The sequence below is a fragment of the Schistocerca nitens genome, chromosome 7, assembly GCF_023898315.1.
Source record: "Schistocerca nitens isolate TAMUIC-IGC-003100 chromosome 7, iqSchNite1.1, whole genome shotgun sequence".
Classification (NCBI taxonomy): domain Eukaryota; kingdom Metazoa; phylum Arthropoda; class Insecta; order Orthoptera; family Acrididae; genus Schistocerca; species Schistocerca nitens.
The window spans coordinates 603769467-603784509 of NC_064620.1; the positions used below are offsets into that span (position 1 = coordinate 603769467).

Consider the following 15043-nt stretch of genomic DNA (forward strand, 5'->3'; position numbering starts at 1 on the left):
GGAGTTCTTGCTGCTACTTCACTATGGTATTGTAGGACCCCAAAAGGTTGGGGAGTAAGTAAAATTAAAAAACAGTTGCGAATGTGCTATTTAGCAAAAAGGATTCAGATCTTTGCCACTTTATGCTGACTGAGGAGTGGAGTGACTCACTACAGCAGAGGAAGTATGGAAAAATAGTGCATGAGACTTATAATTTGCTTACCTCTCCATCCAGTCAATCCGTCTTGGTGGGAGGGGGTGTCGGGCAATGCAGGTTTGGCAGTTCTGTCAGGGTCATGGCAGCACCTCGGTATTGCTCTGCTTGTCACAGGTAGAAAACACAGCCCTATTTTGACTCACAAGTTCAGTTCTGTTTCTAAATTTCTTCTCACTTTCCTTTCCTGCTTATTCACAGTACAGACTGGAAAACTTGCAACCCTGCCTCACTCCCTTCTGAACTATTGCTTTCTTTTTGTGCTCTTCGACTTTTATAACTGCAAGAATGACATATTGGACTGATGGTTTGGAAATACCTTACATATCATGTGGGATAGTTTTGTCAGGCTGGCTCTCCCAAGGATCTTGGTAATAATGAGGTGCCTTATTTTAACTTTGGTCATTCAATGCTCTGTCAAATGCTGCTCATAATCATACTTCCCATGTCATCTTAATCTGCTTCCTCTCCTCTTTCTATAATATTGTCTTCAACTTTATTTCTCTTGTTTAGTTCCTCTATTTTCTTTCCACCTTTCCACCTCATTCACCCAGGCTTCTGGGCAACTTTTCCTAAACCTCACCACTCCTTTTCCTTCCCTTCCCTTCCTTCCACTTGAACCCTCCTTCCAGGAGCCACTGGCTCCAAAAGCTTACAAATTGTAATACCTTTTGTATGTGTGTTCCCCTGCTGCCACTTCGTGAGTAGATTAATGTATAAAGACATATGTATTCCTTTTTTCAGCTTAATTTTTATATTGTCTCCTTTTGTCGGTTAAATTCAATATTTCTTTTCTCATTTGCAGACTTCTATGAGGCCTTGTCCTTGTCTTATATCATTATAATTTCCTGCTTTTCTGCAATTTTTTCAATTAAGATTTGCAGTCAGTAACCAATAAATTATGGTCAGGATCCACATCTGACCTTGGAAATGTTTTACAGTTTAAAATCTTTTCTTGAAATCTCTGTCTTACCACTATAATCAATCTGAAATCTTCTGGTGTCTCCATGTCTCTTCCACATACACAACCTTCTTTAATGATTCTTAAACCAAGTCTTAGCAATGTTTAAACTATGTTCTATGCAAAATTCTAACAGTTGACTTCCTCTTTCCTACCATTGAATTCAAGTCCTCCACCACAATTAAATTTTTGTCTCTCTTAACTGTGTGTGTGTGTGTGTGTGTGTGTGTGTGTGTGTGTGTGTGTGTGTTCTTTTATCTCATCATTAATCCTTCCAGGCTCAATCATATGTACATGTAGTTGGTATATAAAAATGTAATATGGTATCTGGCTCAGCTATGATAATGCATTCATTATGCTGTTTGTGGTAGCTTACTTGTGTTCTTATTTTCTTATTACTATATGTACTCCTGTATTACCTCTATTGGATTTTGCATTGATAATCCTGTACTCATTTGTCAGACGTCCTGTTCTTCCTGCCACCACACTTCACTAATTACCATTCATGTAACTTAAGCCTACCCATCTCTCTCTTAAAATTCTCTAATCTACCTAACCGATTAAAGAATGGGGAGCTTCGACCCGTAGAATATCAGTTTTGTTTTTTCTGATGACAACGTCCTCATGAGTAGTCGCCACCAAGAGGACTAAATAGGAGATCGTTTTACTTCTGGAATGTTTTACCCAGGGAATGCCATCATTAAGCCATACGGTAGAGCTGCATGTCCTAAGGAAAAATAACAGCTACAGTTTTCCCCCTTGCTGTAAACAGCAATTTTGCCATGATGGCTAATGTTAAAAGGCCAGGTCATTCCATCATCCCGATTATTGCCCCAGCAACTATTAAAAAGGCTGTTGCCCCTTTTCAGGAACTATGTATTTGTCTGGCCTCTCCATGTATTAATGCCATGTCATGGCACCTCCTGTATGGCTATCTGTATCATTTAGGCACCTTGGCAAGGAGGAAGGAAAGGGAGAAGGGGCGAGTTTCAGTACATACTGGCATCAAAAGGAAATTTCAATTGAGAAAACAAAAAAGTTATGAGACAAGGGTGCTGCTCAGTGCTTATCTTCAGGAGGCAAAATTTTTAGTACTGCCAATACACACACATAAAAGTACACAGCTTATAGTCTTGAAAGAGGATGTTAACTGAGATCTTCATTCACATTCTTGACACTAAGAAAACATAAGATCCTTCTTCAGTGAGGGGAGAGGGATAGGTTAGAGAAGGTTCAGGTCACTCAGAGCCCAGGATGAGACTGCGCCACTTGTAGCGAGGTGAGGAGGATTAATAATTAACCTTTTAATGCTAACTTAGATAGAGATAGAGAAAAGAAGAAAATTGCTCTTTCCATGAAACCATGGAGGTCTTAAAATTTCCCTGAAATGATTTTGTGCAATGGTAAAGAAATAAAATATAATCCTGATACAGATCTGAGTGATGATTGGTTTGGAAACAGACAACTTATGTTTCAGAAGAGATCCAGTACACCAAACATTTAAACCTTCTACATATAGCCATAGTTTGTAACTGCTGTGTTCTCTTATATAATATGCTGTTTTGTTGGATCACACTGGTCAGGCAGTAAATTTGGAAATTATTCTCAAATTTCTTTGGCTGCATCACAGTGTTAAGAGAAATCTGTAATAGTATATTTTCTGCTGTAAAAAAAATATTGTAGTAGCATTGTACATAATGGGTGACACAAATGAGTAAAAGTTTAATAAAGAGATAGAGGGGCTGGCCAGTACTTAGCTCAGCGCAGTACAGCCGATAGATACACAAAACAGAACAGAAAACTTACGTTCCTAGCTTTCGGAACTTTGTTCCTTCGTCAGGGAGGAGAGACGGGAAATAAAGGGAAGAAGGGAAAGTGGATTCAGTTACTCACAACCCAGGTTATGAAGCAATAGGGAAAGGAAAACAGGGAGGGTAGCAAGGATGGAGGCATGGTTGTCAGAGGGAATCCAAAGATAGTTCTACTGTAAGTACTGTGCCAGCTTCAAACCAAAGAGGATGCATACAGAAGTAAAGAGGTATATAATATAAAGATAAACACAACTATGTAGGATGAAAAGATGCATGAATGGCTAAAGAAGAAAGGGAAAGAGGAGAAGACTGAAGAGTAAATGGGAGTGAGGTTATTTAACGTAGGTTCAGTCCAGGGGGATGGCGGGATGAAAGGATGTGTTGGAGTGCAAGTTCCCATCTCCGCAGTTCCGAGGGACTGGTGTTGGGTGGGAGAAGCCAAATGGCACATACGGTGTAGCAGGTTCCTAGGTCCCTAGAATTATGCTGGAGGGCATTCTCTGCTACTGGGTATTGCCCCCCACAGCATGCCCTCCAGCATAATTCTGGGGACCTAGGAACCTGCTACACCGTATGTGCCATTTGGCTTCTCCCACCCAACACCAGTCCCTCGGAACTGCGGAGATGGGAACTTGCACTCCAACACATCCTTTCATCCCGCCATCCCCCTGGACTGAACCTACATTAAACAACCTCACTCCCATTTACTCTTCAGTCTTCTCCTCTTTCCCTTTCTTCTTTAGCCATTCATGCATCTTTTCATCCTACATAGTTGTGTTTATCTTTATATTATATACCTCTTTACTTCTGTATGCATCCTCTTTGGTTTGAAGCTGGCACAGTACTTACAGTAGAATTATCTTTGGCTTCCCTCTGACAACCATGCCTCCATCTTTGCTACCCTCCCTGTTTTCCTTTTCCTATTGCTTCATAACCTGGGTTGTGAGTAACTGAATCCACTTTCCCTTCTTCCCTTTCTTTCCCCTCTCTCGTCCCTGATGAAGGAACAAAGTTCCGAAAGCTAGGAACGCAAATTTTCTGTTCTGTTTTGTGTATCCATCGACTGTACTGAGCTGAGGTAAGTACTGGCCAGCCCCTCTATCTCTTTGTTAGTATTTGTTTCACATCTTTATATGAGATTTTCCGTTAATCATTAAAAGTTTAATAAGCTGGATATTCATAGACATGGGAAGATGCGTTGTTGCACTTGATACAAACTCGCCTGAAGACTGTGATCATTAAATGCACTGGCAGGAGTTTTTTTAATTTACGAAGAACTCTGTATCCCGCTAATAAGAGGTTGCAGGGAAAATGTGTGATAACAACTATGCTATCTGAAAAGCACTGCTATTAGTATAGAGAATTGTGATATATTTTTAAGGATGGACTTCTCTCCTTTGGGTTTTAGAGTGAAGATTTGTTGAAACACTGTAATTAATTTTTACAGGACACTGAAGTTGAAATACAGTGGTGCAGCAGAGTTAAATGGATTGGAAGGCTATAGCTATCTTTTGCGGGACAATGCATTCAACAATAGTGACCCTGAAGCATCTTGCACATGTCTACAAGATACAGAATGTGTACCTGCTGGCCTATTGAATGTATCTGCTTGCCGCTATAATGCACCTGTCTTTGTATCACGGCCGCACTTCTTATTGTCTGACTCATCACTCCTTGATGCCGTTGAGGGACTGAAGCCTGATCCAGAAAAACACAAATTAAGACTTGGTCTTGAACCTGTAAGTATATTTACAACATAGTTGGACTGAACCAGTGGTTGTTCCTGTACTTAAATTTCTTTGTAAACAAAATGCCTTAAGCATGCTGCAGTACTAAAATTTATCATCAGTGTGTAGGCCATGTAGCCCAGTGGTTGGCAGTTAGTTCGTGGACAATTTTGGAAGATGTTTGCTAGGCTTGGCATTGCGTAATCCTAAGTGGGTTACAGGTACATCCATAACACATTAGTTGTTTGTAGTAATCGTGAGAAACAGCTCAGCCACTTCCTAAGACATCCGAACAATCTCCATGCTACCATTATATTTACTATGGATGTAGAAAAGGATCAACAGCCACCTTGTCCAGATTTACTGGTTATGAGGACTGGTGAGGACCTGGCCCCCCACAGCTTGTATCAAACTGACAAACACTATCAGATATCTAAAAACTTTCAAATCATCACTTGAGCCACAAAAGAGGTAAGATTAACAAACTTATAATGGATGGAAGACAAGTATTGAGCTGCAGCATCTCGAAAGTGGGATGAAAGCCCTGGAATGCATTCTGAAGAATAACAGGTACTTCATCAGCTATGTGAGAAGTGTTACAAACCCTAACAGCCAGCAGATTAACATGTAAGAAGAAGAAATCTCGGGTACAGTCTTTGTGACATACATTCGCTGGATGACAGACAGGATCTGCAATACATTGTGAATACACAGTGTAAAGACTATATACAAACAGATCAAGATGATCAGATACTGTCTCAGATCAGCACATGGCAAAGAAGTCTCACCTACCAATCTTCTATTCACTGACCATGAAGACATTGGATCTGTTCACTTAATGCAAGTGTTTAGATTGCCAGAATTAAGAACTTACAGAATGAAGGGACCGGAGGGGGGGGGGGGGGGGCTGTTAACAGATAGCAACTTGAATAAATCAAAGTGTTCGTCTAAAACCAGAATAAATGTGAGATAATCTCATTAGACATTGGAATGAAATCGGTCCAAAAGTCAGCCATCTTGCTGAAGGACAAGAAAAATATCTTTTTTTATTGGGAGGGGGTGGGGGCATTATAAAAACTCACCTCATGTACATAGAGAATGGTATTTGGTAAATGGTGATGTGTTTTTGGCAGTAAACAACAAGGGGGAAAGGTGATTAGTCATGAGGAGCTGTGGATGCAAAACCAGAGACAGGCAGTGTGACAGTGCTTTCCATGTCTGCATTGTTGAAATCGTGGTATTGGTGCAAGTGGGGTAGTAAAAATTATCAAACTAGCCATGGACATTTTGTCACTTAGCATTCTAACTAAAACTGAACTCAGTCAGCACAAGGCTTCTTTTAAAGTGATGGAAGCCAGCTCATGTACAATAAAACGGCGGCAACTACCACATTCCTGGCAGCAACAATGTGCTACCTTCTAAGATCTGCAGCTGAATGGGGCACAGTGTAGTCTCTCTGTGGTCTTGTAAATTCAGACACAGCACAGTAGCATGTCTCCTTCAAGTAAAAATGGTTCCAGTAGTCAACCTTACTAGGAATGGCAGTGAAGACAGTTGCTGCTGCTTCCAGCCAGCTGGGCAGTCTTACCTCCTGGCGTTTAAGCTGGGTAACTTGTTGCAGTGCCAGGTCAGTGAGTGCATTGGTGTGTCTACTGCTGAAATTTGAATATAACAGCTTGTAACATTACCGATTTCCATTTAACATTCAACGTCATTGATTTCTGTTGGCTGGGAAAAATTGATATTAATGATTAAATGGGCCAGTTAATTTCATCATTTTTTAAATTAATAAAGCAGTAGACCAATGATTACTACATTGAAATCGTGATTACATATGCAGTATGAATCCACAATTGCAAACATTTTTATTATATAATTAAGCTCTCTCTCTTTTTGTGTGACTGGACTGGACAGCTATCAAGACTTCTCCATATGGGTTATATATCTTGGAAAAACCTCAGGGTTGCACCAGGCTCATCAAACATAAATGGTAATGTAGGCAGGGACAGGTGGATGAATGGGGCATAGCAGAAGACCTGCTTTGAGACACTGACAGCATAATAAAATTAACTGAGACGCAGGTTCTGACTTTGGAGAAGAGCTACCATAGCCGTTTGTTCAGGGAAGCTGTAGAAATTCACAGATCTGACAGTGGCTATGTAGTCTTAACAAGAAAGAAGGAAGTCTTAATACGAACAGATCCTGGATTCCTGTGTTGTGCAAATGACTGTTGCAGGTAACAAGGGGCAGCAGTAATGACCAGAGACCGACCCTCAGATTTTGACGTGGTAAGTAAGTGTAACTTCTGGCCGTGGGCTTGACTCCAGTCCACCAACAGCAATGCCATCCTCTCGTATTGGCAAAACATCAGAAAAATCAATAAACAAATGTAAACAGAAGGTCCTGAGGCCAAAGACAATGCATGTATAAAACAATACAACATGCCATGTTCAACACATCTGATACAAACAATGCTTGTTGTGCAAGAAATAGTGGAGCCCAGAAAAAACATCACTGAACCCAAAAACACACACAGTACAGTCAACCAATGCTGCTGCTTCATTCAGTAAATCTGTCCTCGGCCGGGTATCAACTGAGTATCCTTTGTGTCTCTATCCTGAGCATCCTCCTTCTCTTTTCTTCCTGTTGCTCTTTTTCCTTCTATTTTTCCCTCCATGATTCTCCATAGTAGAAAATTTCCACATAATGTGTGTCCCATGCAAGATGTTTTCCTTTCGTGTATCATCCTTGTAAAGTTCCTCTCCTCCCCTATCCTATTCAGCACCTCCTCATTTCTCATTCTGTCAATCCATTTCACTTCCTCTGTTATCTTATTTCAGAACTTTCTTATTTTGGTTCTCTCTGTCTACATTTCAGACCAATAAGACACAACACTCCCAAAAGCTCTCTTCTCCATGTAGGTTCTGCACCTCACTTCCTCTGTATAGAACTGGTTAACCTCATAAAACGTGACTGGGAATTCATAAATAGTTGATTACATAAATTTTGTAGTAGAAGCAATGTGTTTTGTTATATGTGAAGGCAGAAGAGAAGTAGCATTGTGAACAGTGTATTAACTGCTCTAAAGCAGGTTAGTAAAAAATAGGCAAAAATGCTGAAAATGTAAATGGCATGCTATATGGTACAGGGAAAAGAAAAGTGATAAAGGATAATATCACTACACACACTCTTGGATGCCAACCAGAGACTCACAGACCTAGCATCCCAGTCAGGACCATTGTAAATTCAGAAATTTCAGCCTCCTGTCAGTGTGCAAAACACCTACTAAATCTACTGGTTGAAAACTACAAATTACATGACCATACTGTAAAAGCATCACATAGTTAATTCATGTTTGTCGTGTTACTGGCAGTGTGTTCACTGACTATGTGTATTTATTGTTAAAAGTTTATTGTAATTAAATACTTTTAAGTATGTCATTATTTTAAGTAATTCCAGTGTCAATCATCAGTAACCCAATAAAACATTAAGAAAAAATATGGAATGATTCGTGGCCAAATGCTATGTTAAAGGTTCATACATTTGCGATCTCTTCAAAGTTGCTGGTTTCTAAAGTGGAGGTTTTGGGCTAGATTCCTAGTGACCACATCAAATTGGTTTATGGTGGGAAGATCTGGGACAATGTTAACTAAGCATTGTGAGTCCAAAATGAGAAGTTACATGGTTATGTTATGTTATGTTAACCGGGGACCTAGAAACGACGGAGAGGCTCCGCCGCAGCTGCAGTGGTCCGCAACCCCACGACAACTACCGCAGTCCACTTCACCCCTCCGCTGCCCCACACCGAACCCAGGGTTATTGTGCGGTTCGGCCCCCGGTGGACACCCCCAGGGAACGTCTCAAACCAGATAAGTGTAACCCCTACGTTTTCGTGGTAGAGTAATGGTGGTGTACGCGTACGTGGAAAACTTGTTTGCGCAGCAATCGCCGACATAGTGTAGCTGAGGCGGAATAAGGGGAACCAGCCCACATTTGCCGAGGCAGATGGAAAACCGCCTAAAACCCATCCACAGACTGGCCGGCTCACCGAACCTTGACACAAATCCGCCGCGTGGAATCGTACTGGGGACCGGTGCTCCTTTCCGCCCGGAAAGCCATACGTTCGACCGCACGGCCAACCAGTCGGACTTGTAGTTACATGGTTACTTCATCAAAGAAAATTGACACCCAAACCACTCAAAGTGGCAACAAACTGAAAGCAGCAAACGACATGACTTCATAACCAGAACTCTTGGAAAAAAGAGGAAATGATAAATTAGAGCAGTTGTTATTTTGTGGTGTACCATCAGAAAATTATTGAATTTCGTTACCTTTTATGGTAATTGGTGGACTGTTTGTGAAAATAGTATTAGTGCATTGTTCAAGTTTAATGCTAACCTTGCACATTTGCATCTGCTAAGGAAATTGAAGCAGTAAAATGAAACATTTGAAACAATACTGAAATATATTGTCAGCATGGGGATATTTAGCATTTATGATAAAAATGTCAGCAGTGTTCAAATACTTCAGTGCATGTATGTGTTTCCAAATTATCTTTATATCCTTGTGAAACTTCATGATTTCTTCAGGCTTTCAAAAGAATTGTGCTCCTTTTAAAAGAATTGTATGATGTGTGTGCTTTAAAAGACAAACAGTTTTGTATCTTGTGATTAAAATTCAGTGAATATCTATTTCCTTCCAGACTACTGGAGCACCCATGTTTGTGGATGCACGTTTGATGTTGAACTTGCTGCTCGAACCTGTGAAACACATTAAGTAAGTATAGTTAGTCTCATGGAAGTATAATTTTCTGTAATCAGCACACAAATATTTTAGTGCCATTAATTATTAAATAATAGGTAACAATGATTTTATTTATAGATTTGATGTAAAAATCTATTAAATGTGGCAAAAGGCGTTCAGAATCTGAATTCAGTGCACCATTTTTAATAATCTACTATGTTGCTTGTAACAACTACAGTGAAAAATATCTCTACAACCTACCCATACCTGTCTGTAAACAGTTATATCATTTTTCATATGTTTGTCTGTTACTTGAAGGCTAGTAACAATACAAGTTACAGAGTATTTCCTGTGACCACTGGCTGTTATAAAATAAGTACTCTGCTTAATATTGAATGTTAGCAGTTGAAATTAAAAGTCATTGAAGTTGAATCTGTTTTACATACTTTGAATATTTTCAGTAACATGCACAAATTTATTTCAAACTGCAGTCTTTTATTTTGTACAAAGTCTTTTTTTATTAACACGAGCCATTCTTAGTCCAGTTCCATATTTGTAATTAGTTTGCTTTTACATTTAGATGATTTTGACCGCAAAACTACCCAGCATAGCTTGATGATCATTCGCGTGCAAATAAATTCTTGGCAGTGGCCAACAGTAGATTGACTTGCAACAATCACCGCGGTTGCTTATTGTTGACTACAGTATATGTGGAAATTGTAAAGAAGTAAAGTGAAAATTTATCAAACAATGGAAACTCCATGTTGGATTATCAACAATGTAAAAAAAAAGATAGATTGATACTCACCATAAAGAGAAGACATTAAGTTGCAGACAGGCTCCAATAAAAGCCACTAAAAAATCAGCTTTCAGCCACAGCCTTCGTCAGAAGAAGGCGTGCGCCTACACACACACACACACACACACACACACACACACACACACAGATACTGTGCATACTGTGTACATTATATATAGTGCAGCATTGGGAGGCTGTGGGGCAGGGATGGGGGTAGAAACAGAGCAAAATAGTAGAGGAGCAGGGAAACGTGGGCAGGTGTTTTGACAGAAGGCGGCACACACAGGGTGGGAAACGATAATGAGGAGGAGGTGATAGGACAGAGGAGGTGGAAACTGTTCAGTGGAGGGTGCAAGGATGGTATGTTACTGCAGGTTGAGGCTGGCATAATTTTGGAAGTGGAGAATGTGTGTTAATGATAGTTCCCATCTAAGCATTTCAGAAAAACTGGTGGTGGAAGGGTGGTTCCAAATGGCTTGGGTACTGAAGCAGCCATTGAAATCAAGCGTGTTGTATTGAGCTGCGTGTTGTCTCACAGGATGGTCTAATTCACTGATGGCCACAGTTTTATGGTGGCTGTTGATGCTGGTGGACAGCTGGTTGGTAGTCGTACCAAAGTAAAAAACTGTGCAGTGATTGCAGCAGAGCTGGTAAATGACATAACTGCTTTTACTGGTGGCCCAGCCTCTGATGGGCTAGGATAAGTCTGCAACAGGACAGGACTAGGAGTGCTAGGTGTGTGGGCTGGTGTTGCATCTGGATGTTTCACAGGGATATGATCCTTGTGGCAAGGGGTTGGGACTGGGAGTAGCATAGGAATGTAGTTGGTTGTTATGGAGGTTGGGTGGGTGACAGAAGTCTGGCGGGATGTCCCTCATTTCATGGCATGATGATAGGTAATTACAGCTCTGGTGAAGTATGTAGTGTAATTGTTCCATTCCAAGATAGTATTGTGTGACGAAAGAGGCCCTCCCTTATGGCTGGTTCTTGGGGGTGGTGGGAGGATTGAGTCAGCATACTGGACAAGGGACTTCTTGTCACTGCAGATACATCGTTCCTAGGGGGTCAGCCTGTAAGGGAGGGATTTTTTGGTGGGAAAGGGATGACACTGTTGAAATGTAGGTGCTGTTGGTGGGTTTAATGTGGATATAGATGTGGATGGAGGCATCAGAGAGGCGGTGGTCAACATCCAGGAAGGTAGCACGCTCACCTTTAGCCCTACACCTGATTTATCCATGCTGGACTTGTCAAAGACCTACTCTCGTTCTCCCAATCCCTGCAATGATAACACTTCTTTGCCACCATCCTTCCAACCAAAGCCAACATAATCCAAACACTGAAACCTGCCTCTTCCAGTTCATACCACCATCCAATTGTGAACCTCTCCCCCTCCCTCCCCCCTTTCCTCCTAGATGAAGCGGGTGGCACAAAAGGTGTTGAGGTTGTGAAGGAATGAGGATAAGTTGTCTGGTCCTGAGTCAAAATCATTAAGGTGTCATCAATGAACCTGAACCAAGTAGGGGTTTGGTGCATTTGGAGGCAAGGGAGGTCTCCTCTAGATGGCCCGTAAACAGGTGATTTTGGGGAGCATGTAGGTGGGTGTGCCGGGTGTCATAGGGGTGAGGAGGGCAATGGATTCAGGGGACAGGTTCTGGGAAGGGCCTAAGTCTCTAAGGAGGGATTGTAGGTTATGTTGGACTTTGGGTATGGGATCACTCTGGCAGAGTTTATAGGTGGAAGAGTCATGTGTCAGAGGCCTTCCACCAGGTAGTCACTGTGATTCATGACAGCAGTGGAACCTTTGTCTGCTGGTAGGATGATTAGGTCAGAATTTGTGTTGAGATTGTGTATGGCTGTCCTTTCTCCTGCTGAAAGGTTTGTTGCTCTGAGTAAAGGAATGGGGGAAGGTTGGTGTGGCAAAGTCGGAGGTATGGAATTCCTGTAAGGTGACCTGCAGGTGGTTGAGTGGGAGGAGGGAAGGATCACAGTTGGATGGTGGTATGAACTGGGAGAGGCAGTGTTCAGTGTTAGAATTAGGTTGGCTTTGGTTGGAGGGATTTGGGGCAAAGAAGTGTTTCCGTTGCAAGGATTGAGAAGAGGAGAGTAGTCGTTTGACAAATCCAACATGGTTAAATTGGCTGTAGGCCCAAAGATGAGATCTTCAGAAAGGATTGAAACTTCTGTGGGCTGGGGGTTTTGGTGGAATGAGTAAGAACCACAACTGTTAATCTCATAAAAGTTTTAATCCTATCCAAATGCCTCACCTTTAGCCCTACACCTGATTTATCCATGCTGGACTTGTCAAAGACCTACTCTCGTTCTCCCAATCCCTGCAATAACACTTCTTTGCCACCATCCTTCCAACCAAAGCCAACATAATCCAAACACTGAAACCTGCCTCTTCCAGTTCATACCACCATCCAATTGTGAACCTCTCCCCCTCCCTCCCCCCTTTCCTCCTATTTAAGCACCTGCTGGTCACCTTCCAGGAATTGCGTACCTCCTCGCCATCCTTCCACAGGTGCCTTCCTCAGAACACCAACCTTTCAGCAGAGAAAGGACAGACATACACAACCTCAAAACAAATTCTGACCAAATCATCCACCACTGTCATTCTGAATCACAGTTACTGTCGTGCAGAAGGGCTCTGCCACTTATCGGACACATCCACCTAATAAACTCTGACAGAGTGATCCCATACCACAAGTCCAACATAACTTTCAATTCCTGCTTAAAGTCTTAGGCCCTTCCCAGAATCTGTGTACCCACCTTCTATATGCTCCCCAAAATCCACAAACCCAACTGTCCGGTCACCTCATTGTAGCTAGTTATTGTGTCCCCACTGAGCCGGCCGGAGTGGCCATGCCTCGGGCATGGCTGTGTGTGGCGTCCTTAGGTTAGTTAGGTTTAAGTAGTTCTAAGTTCTAGGGGACTGATGACCACGTAGTTCTAAGTTCTAGGGGACTGATGACCACAGCAGTTAAGTCCCATAGTGTTCAGAGCCATTTGAACCGTTTTTGTCCCCACTGAAAGAATTTCGGCCCTCATTGACCAACACCACCTATCAGTTGCCCATAATTTTGAGTCCCACATTGAAGATACCAACCATCTCCTTCAGTCTCTCTACCATCCCCAGCCCTTTACCTCATGGGTCCCTACTTGTCACTGTTGATGCCACCTTTGTATACATCAACATCCCTCATGCTCGTGGGCTTACTGCTATTGAACACTACCTTTCCCAATGTCCTCCAGACTCCAAACCCACATCATTCCTCATTACTAAATTTACCCTAAGTCACAACTACTTCTCCTTTGAATGGGAGGTTACAAACAAATGTGCGACAGAGCCATGGGCACCTGCATGGTACTCGCTTATGCCAAGCTGTTTATGGGCCAAATCCTTATTCTGGTTCAGGTTCATTGGTGATAACTTAATGATCGGGACTCGGGGCTAGGACACCCTATTTTCATTCTGTCACAGCCTCGTCACCTCTCCCGTACACTTCATCTGGTCCTCCTCAACCTAGTATGCCACCTTCCTGGGCGTTTACCTCCTCCTCTCTGATGGCTCCATTCACACCTCTGTCCACATTAGACCCACCAAGCACTAACAGCACCTTGATTTAGACAGCTGTCATCCCTTCCTTACCAGAATATCCCTCCCACACATTCTGACCACCTGGGGACAAGGTCCCTGCAGTGACAAGAACTCCGTAGGCCAGTATGCTGAGGGTCTCACCAAGTCCTTGACACACAGGCACTATCCACCAGATCTAATCCGCAAACAGATGTTCATTGCTATTAGTCGTGACACCCCACCCCCTCCCCTATTCTCGAACTACTCCCAAGAACAAGCCACAAAATACCAGTACCACCTCGGACTGGAACAACTGAACCACATCCTTCACCAGGGCTTTGATTTTCTATCTTTATGCCATGAAACTAGGGATGTCCTACCCAAGATCCCCCCTCCCTAGAGTGCTGTTTTGTCACCTACTGTATCTCCACAACGTCCTAGTCCATTCCTATGCCACTTCCAGTCCTAACGCCTTGCCACAAGGGCTATATCTGTGTGAAAGACCCAGCCCAGTCACCCACCCAGCTTTCTTAGTCCAGTCCCGTCCTGTCCTGTCCTGTCCCAGGCTTATCTTAGTCCATTAGAGGGCAGACCACCTGTAAAAGCAGCCATGTCATTTACTAGCTCTGCTGCGATCATTGCACAACTTTTTACATTGGTATGACTACTGACCACCTGTCCACCAGGATGAAGGCCCACCTCCAAACTGTGGCAAAAAGCACAGTAGACCTCCCTATGACACAACATGCAGCTGAACATAACATGCTTGTTTTCAATGACTGCTTCACTACCTGAGCCATCTGGATCTTCCCTTCCCCCACGAGCTTTTCTGAACTATTCAGATGGGAGTTATCCTTACAGTGTATTCTCTGCTTCCAAAATTATCCCAGCCGTAACCTACAGTGACATACTGCCCCAACTCTCCACCTAACATTTTCCATCTCCTCTCTGTTCTCATCTCTCGCCCTCTTTTTCTGCCACCGTCTGAAAGTGCACCCGCCTATCATTCCCGGCACCTCTCCTTTTCTGCTCCGTTTCTCTCCTTCCCTCCCATTCCCTTATCTCCCTGCCCCACAGCCTCTAATGCAGTGCCTGTTGGCAGTTCTTGTCCTTGCACAGCCTGCCAGACAGTGCTCTTCCCTCACCCCACCATACACTGCTATCCCTTCCCCTTTCTTCCCCCCACAGTTTGCTGCTTCCATTCTAGGTGACAGTAGAATCCCAGTCCATGC

General features: G+C 42.6%; 1 protein-coding gene across 5 annotated transcripts in view; it reads left to right on the plus strand.

Moving 5' to 3' along the window:
- The window catches only part of LOC126194702 (protein croquemort-like), a 185309-nt gene that overhangs the window by 150808 nt on the left and 19458 nt on the right, over positions 1 to 15043 (plus strand). For 4 of the 5 annotated variants that reach the window (XM_049932933.1, XM_049932936.1, XM_049932935.1 and 1 more), the window contains 2 exons: positions 4413 to 4704; positions 9395 to 9468. In XM_049932933.1, the coding sequence (XP_049788890.1) occupies positions 4413 to 4704; positions 9395 to 9468 (366 nt within the window). Of the gene's footprint in view, positions 1 to 4412; positions 4705 to 8408; positions 9313 to 9394; positions 9469 to 15043 lie in introns of those variants that run through there. The other variant, XM_049932937.1, reaches the window with a different exon arrangement.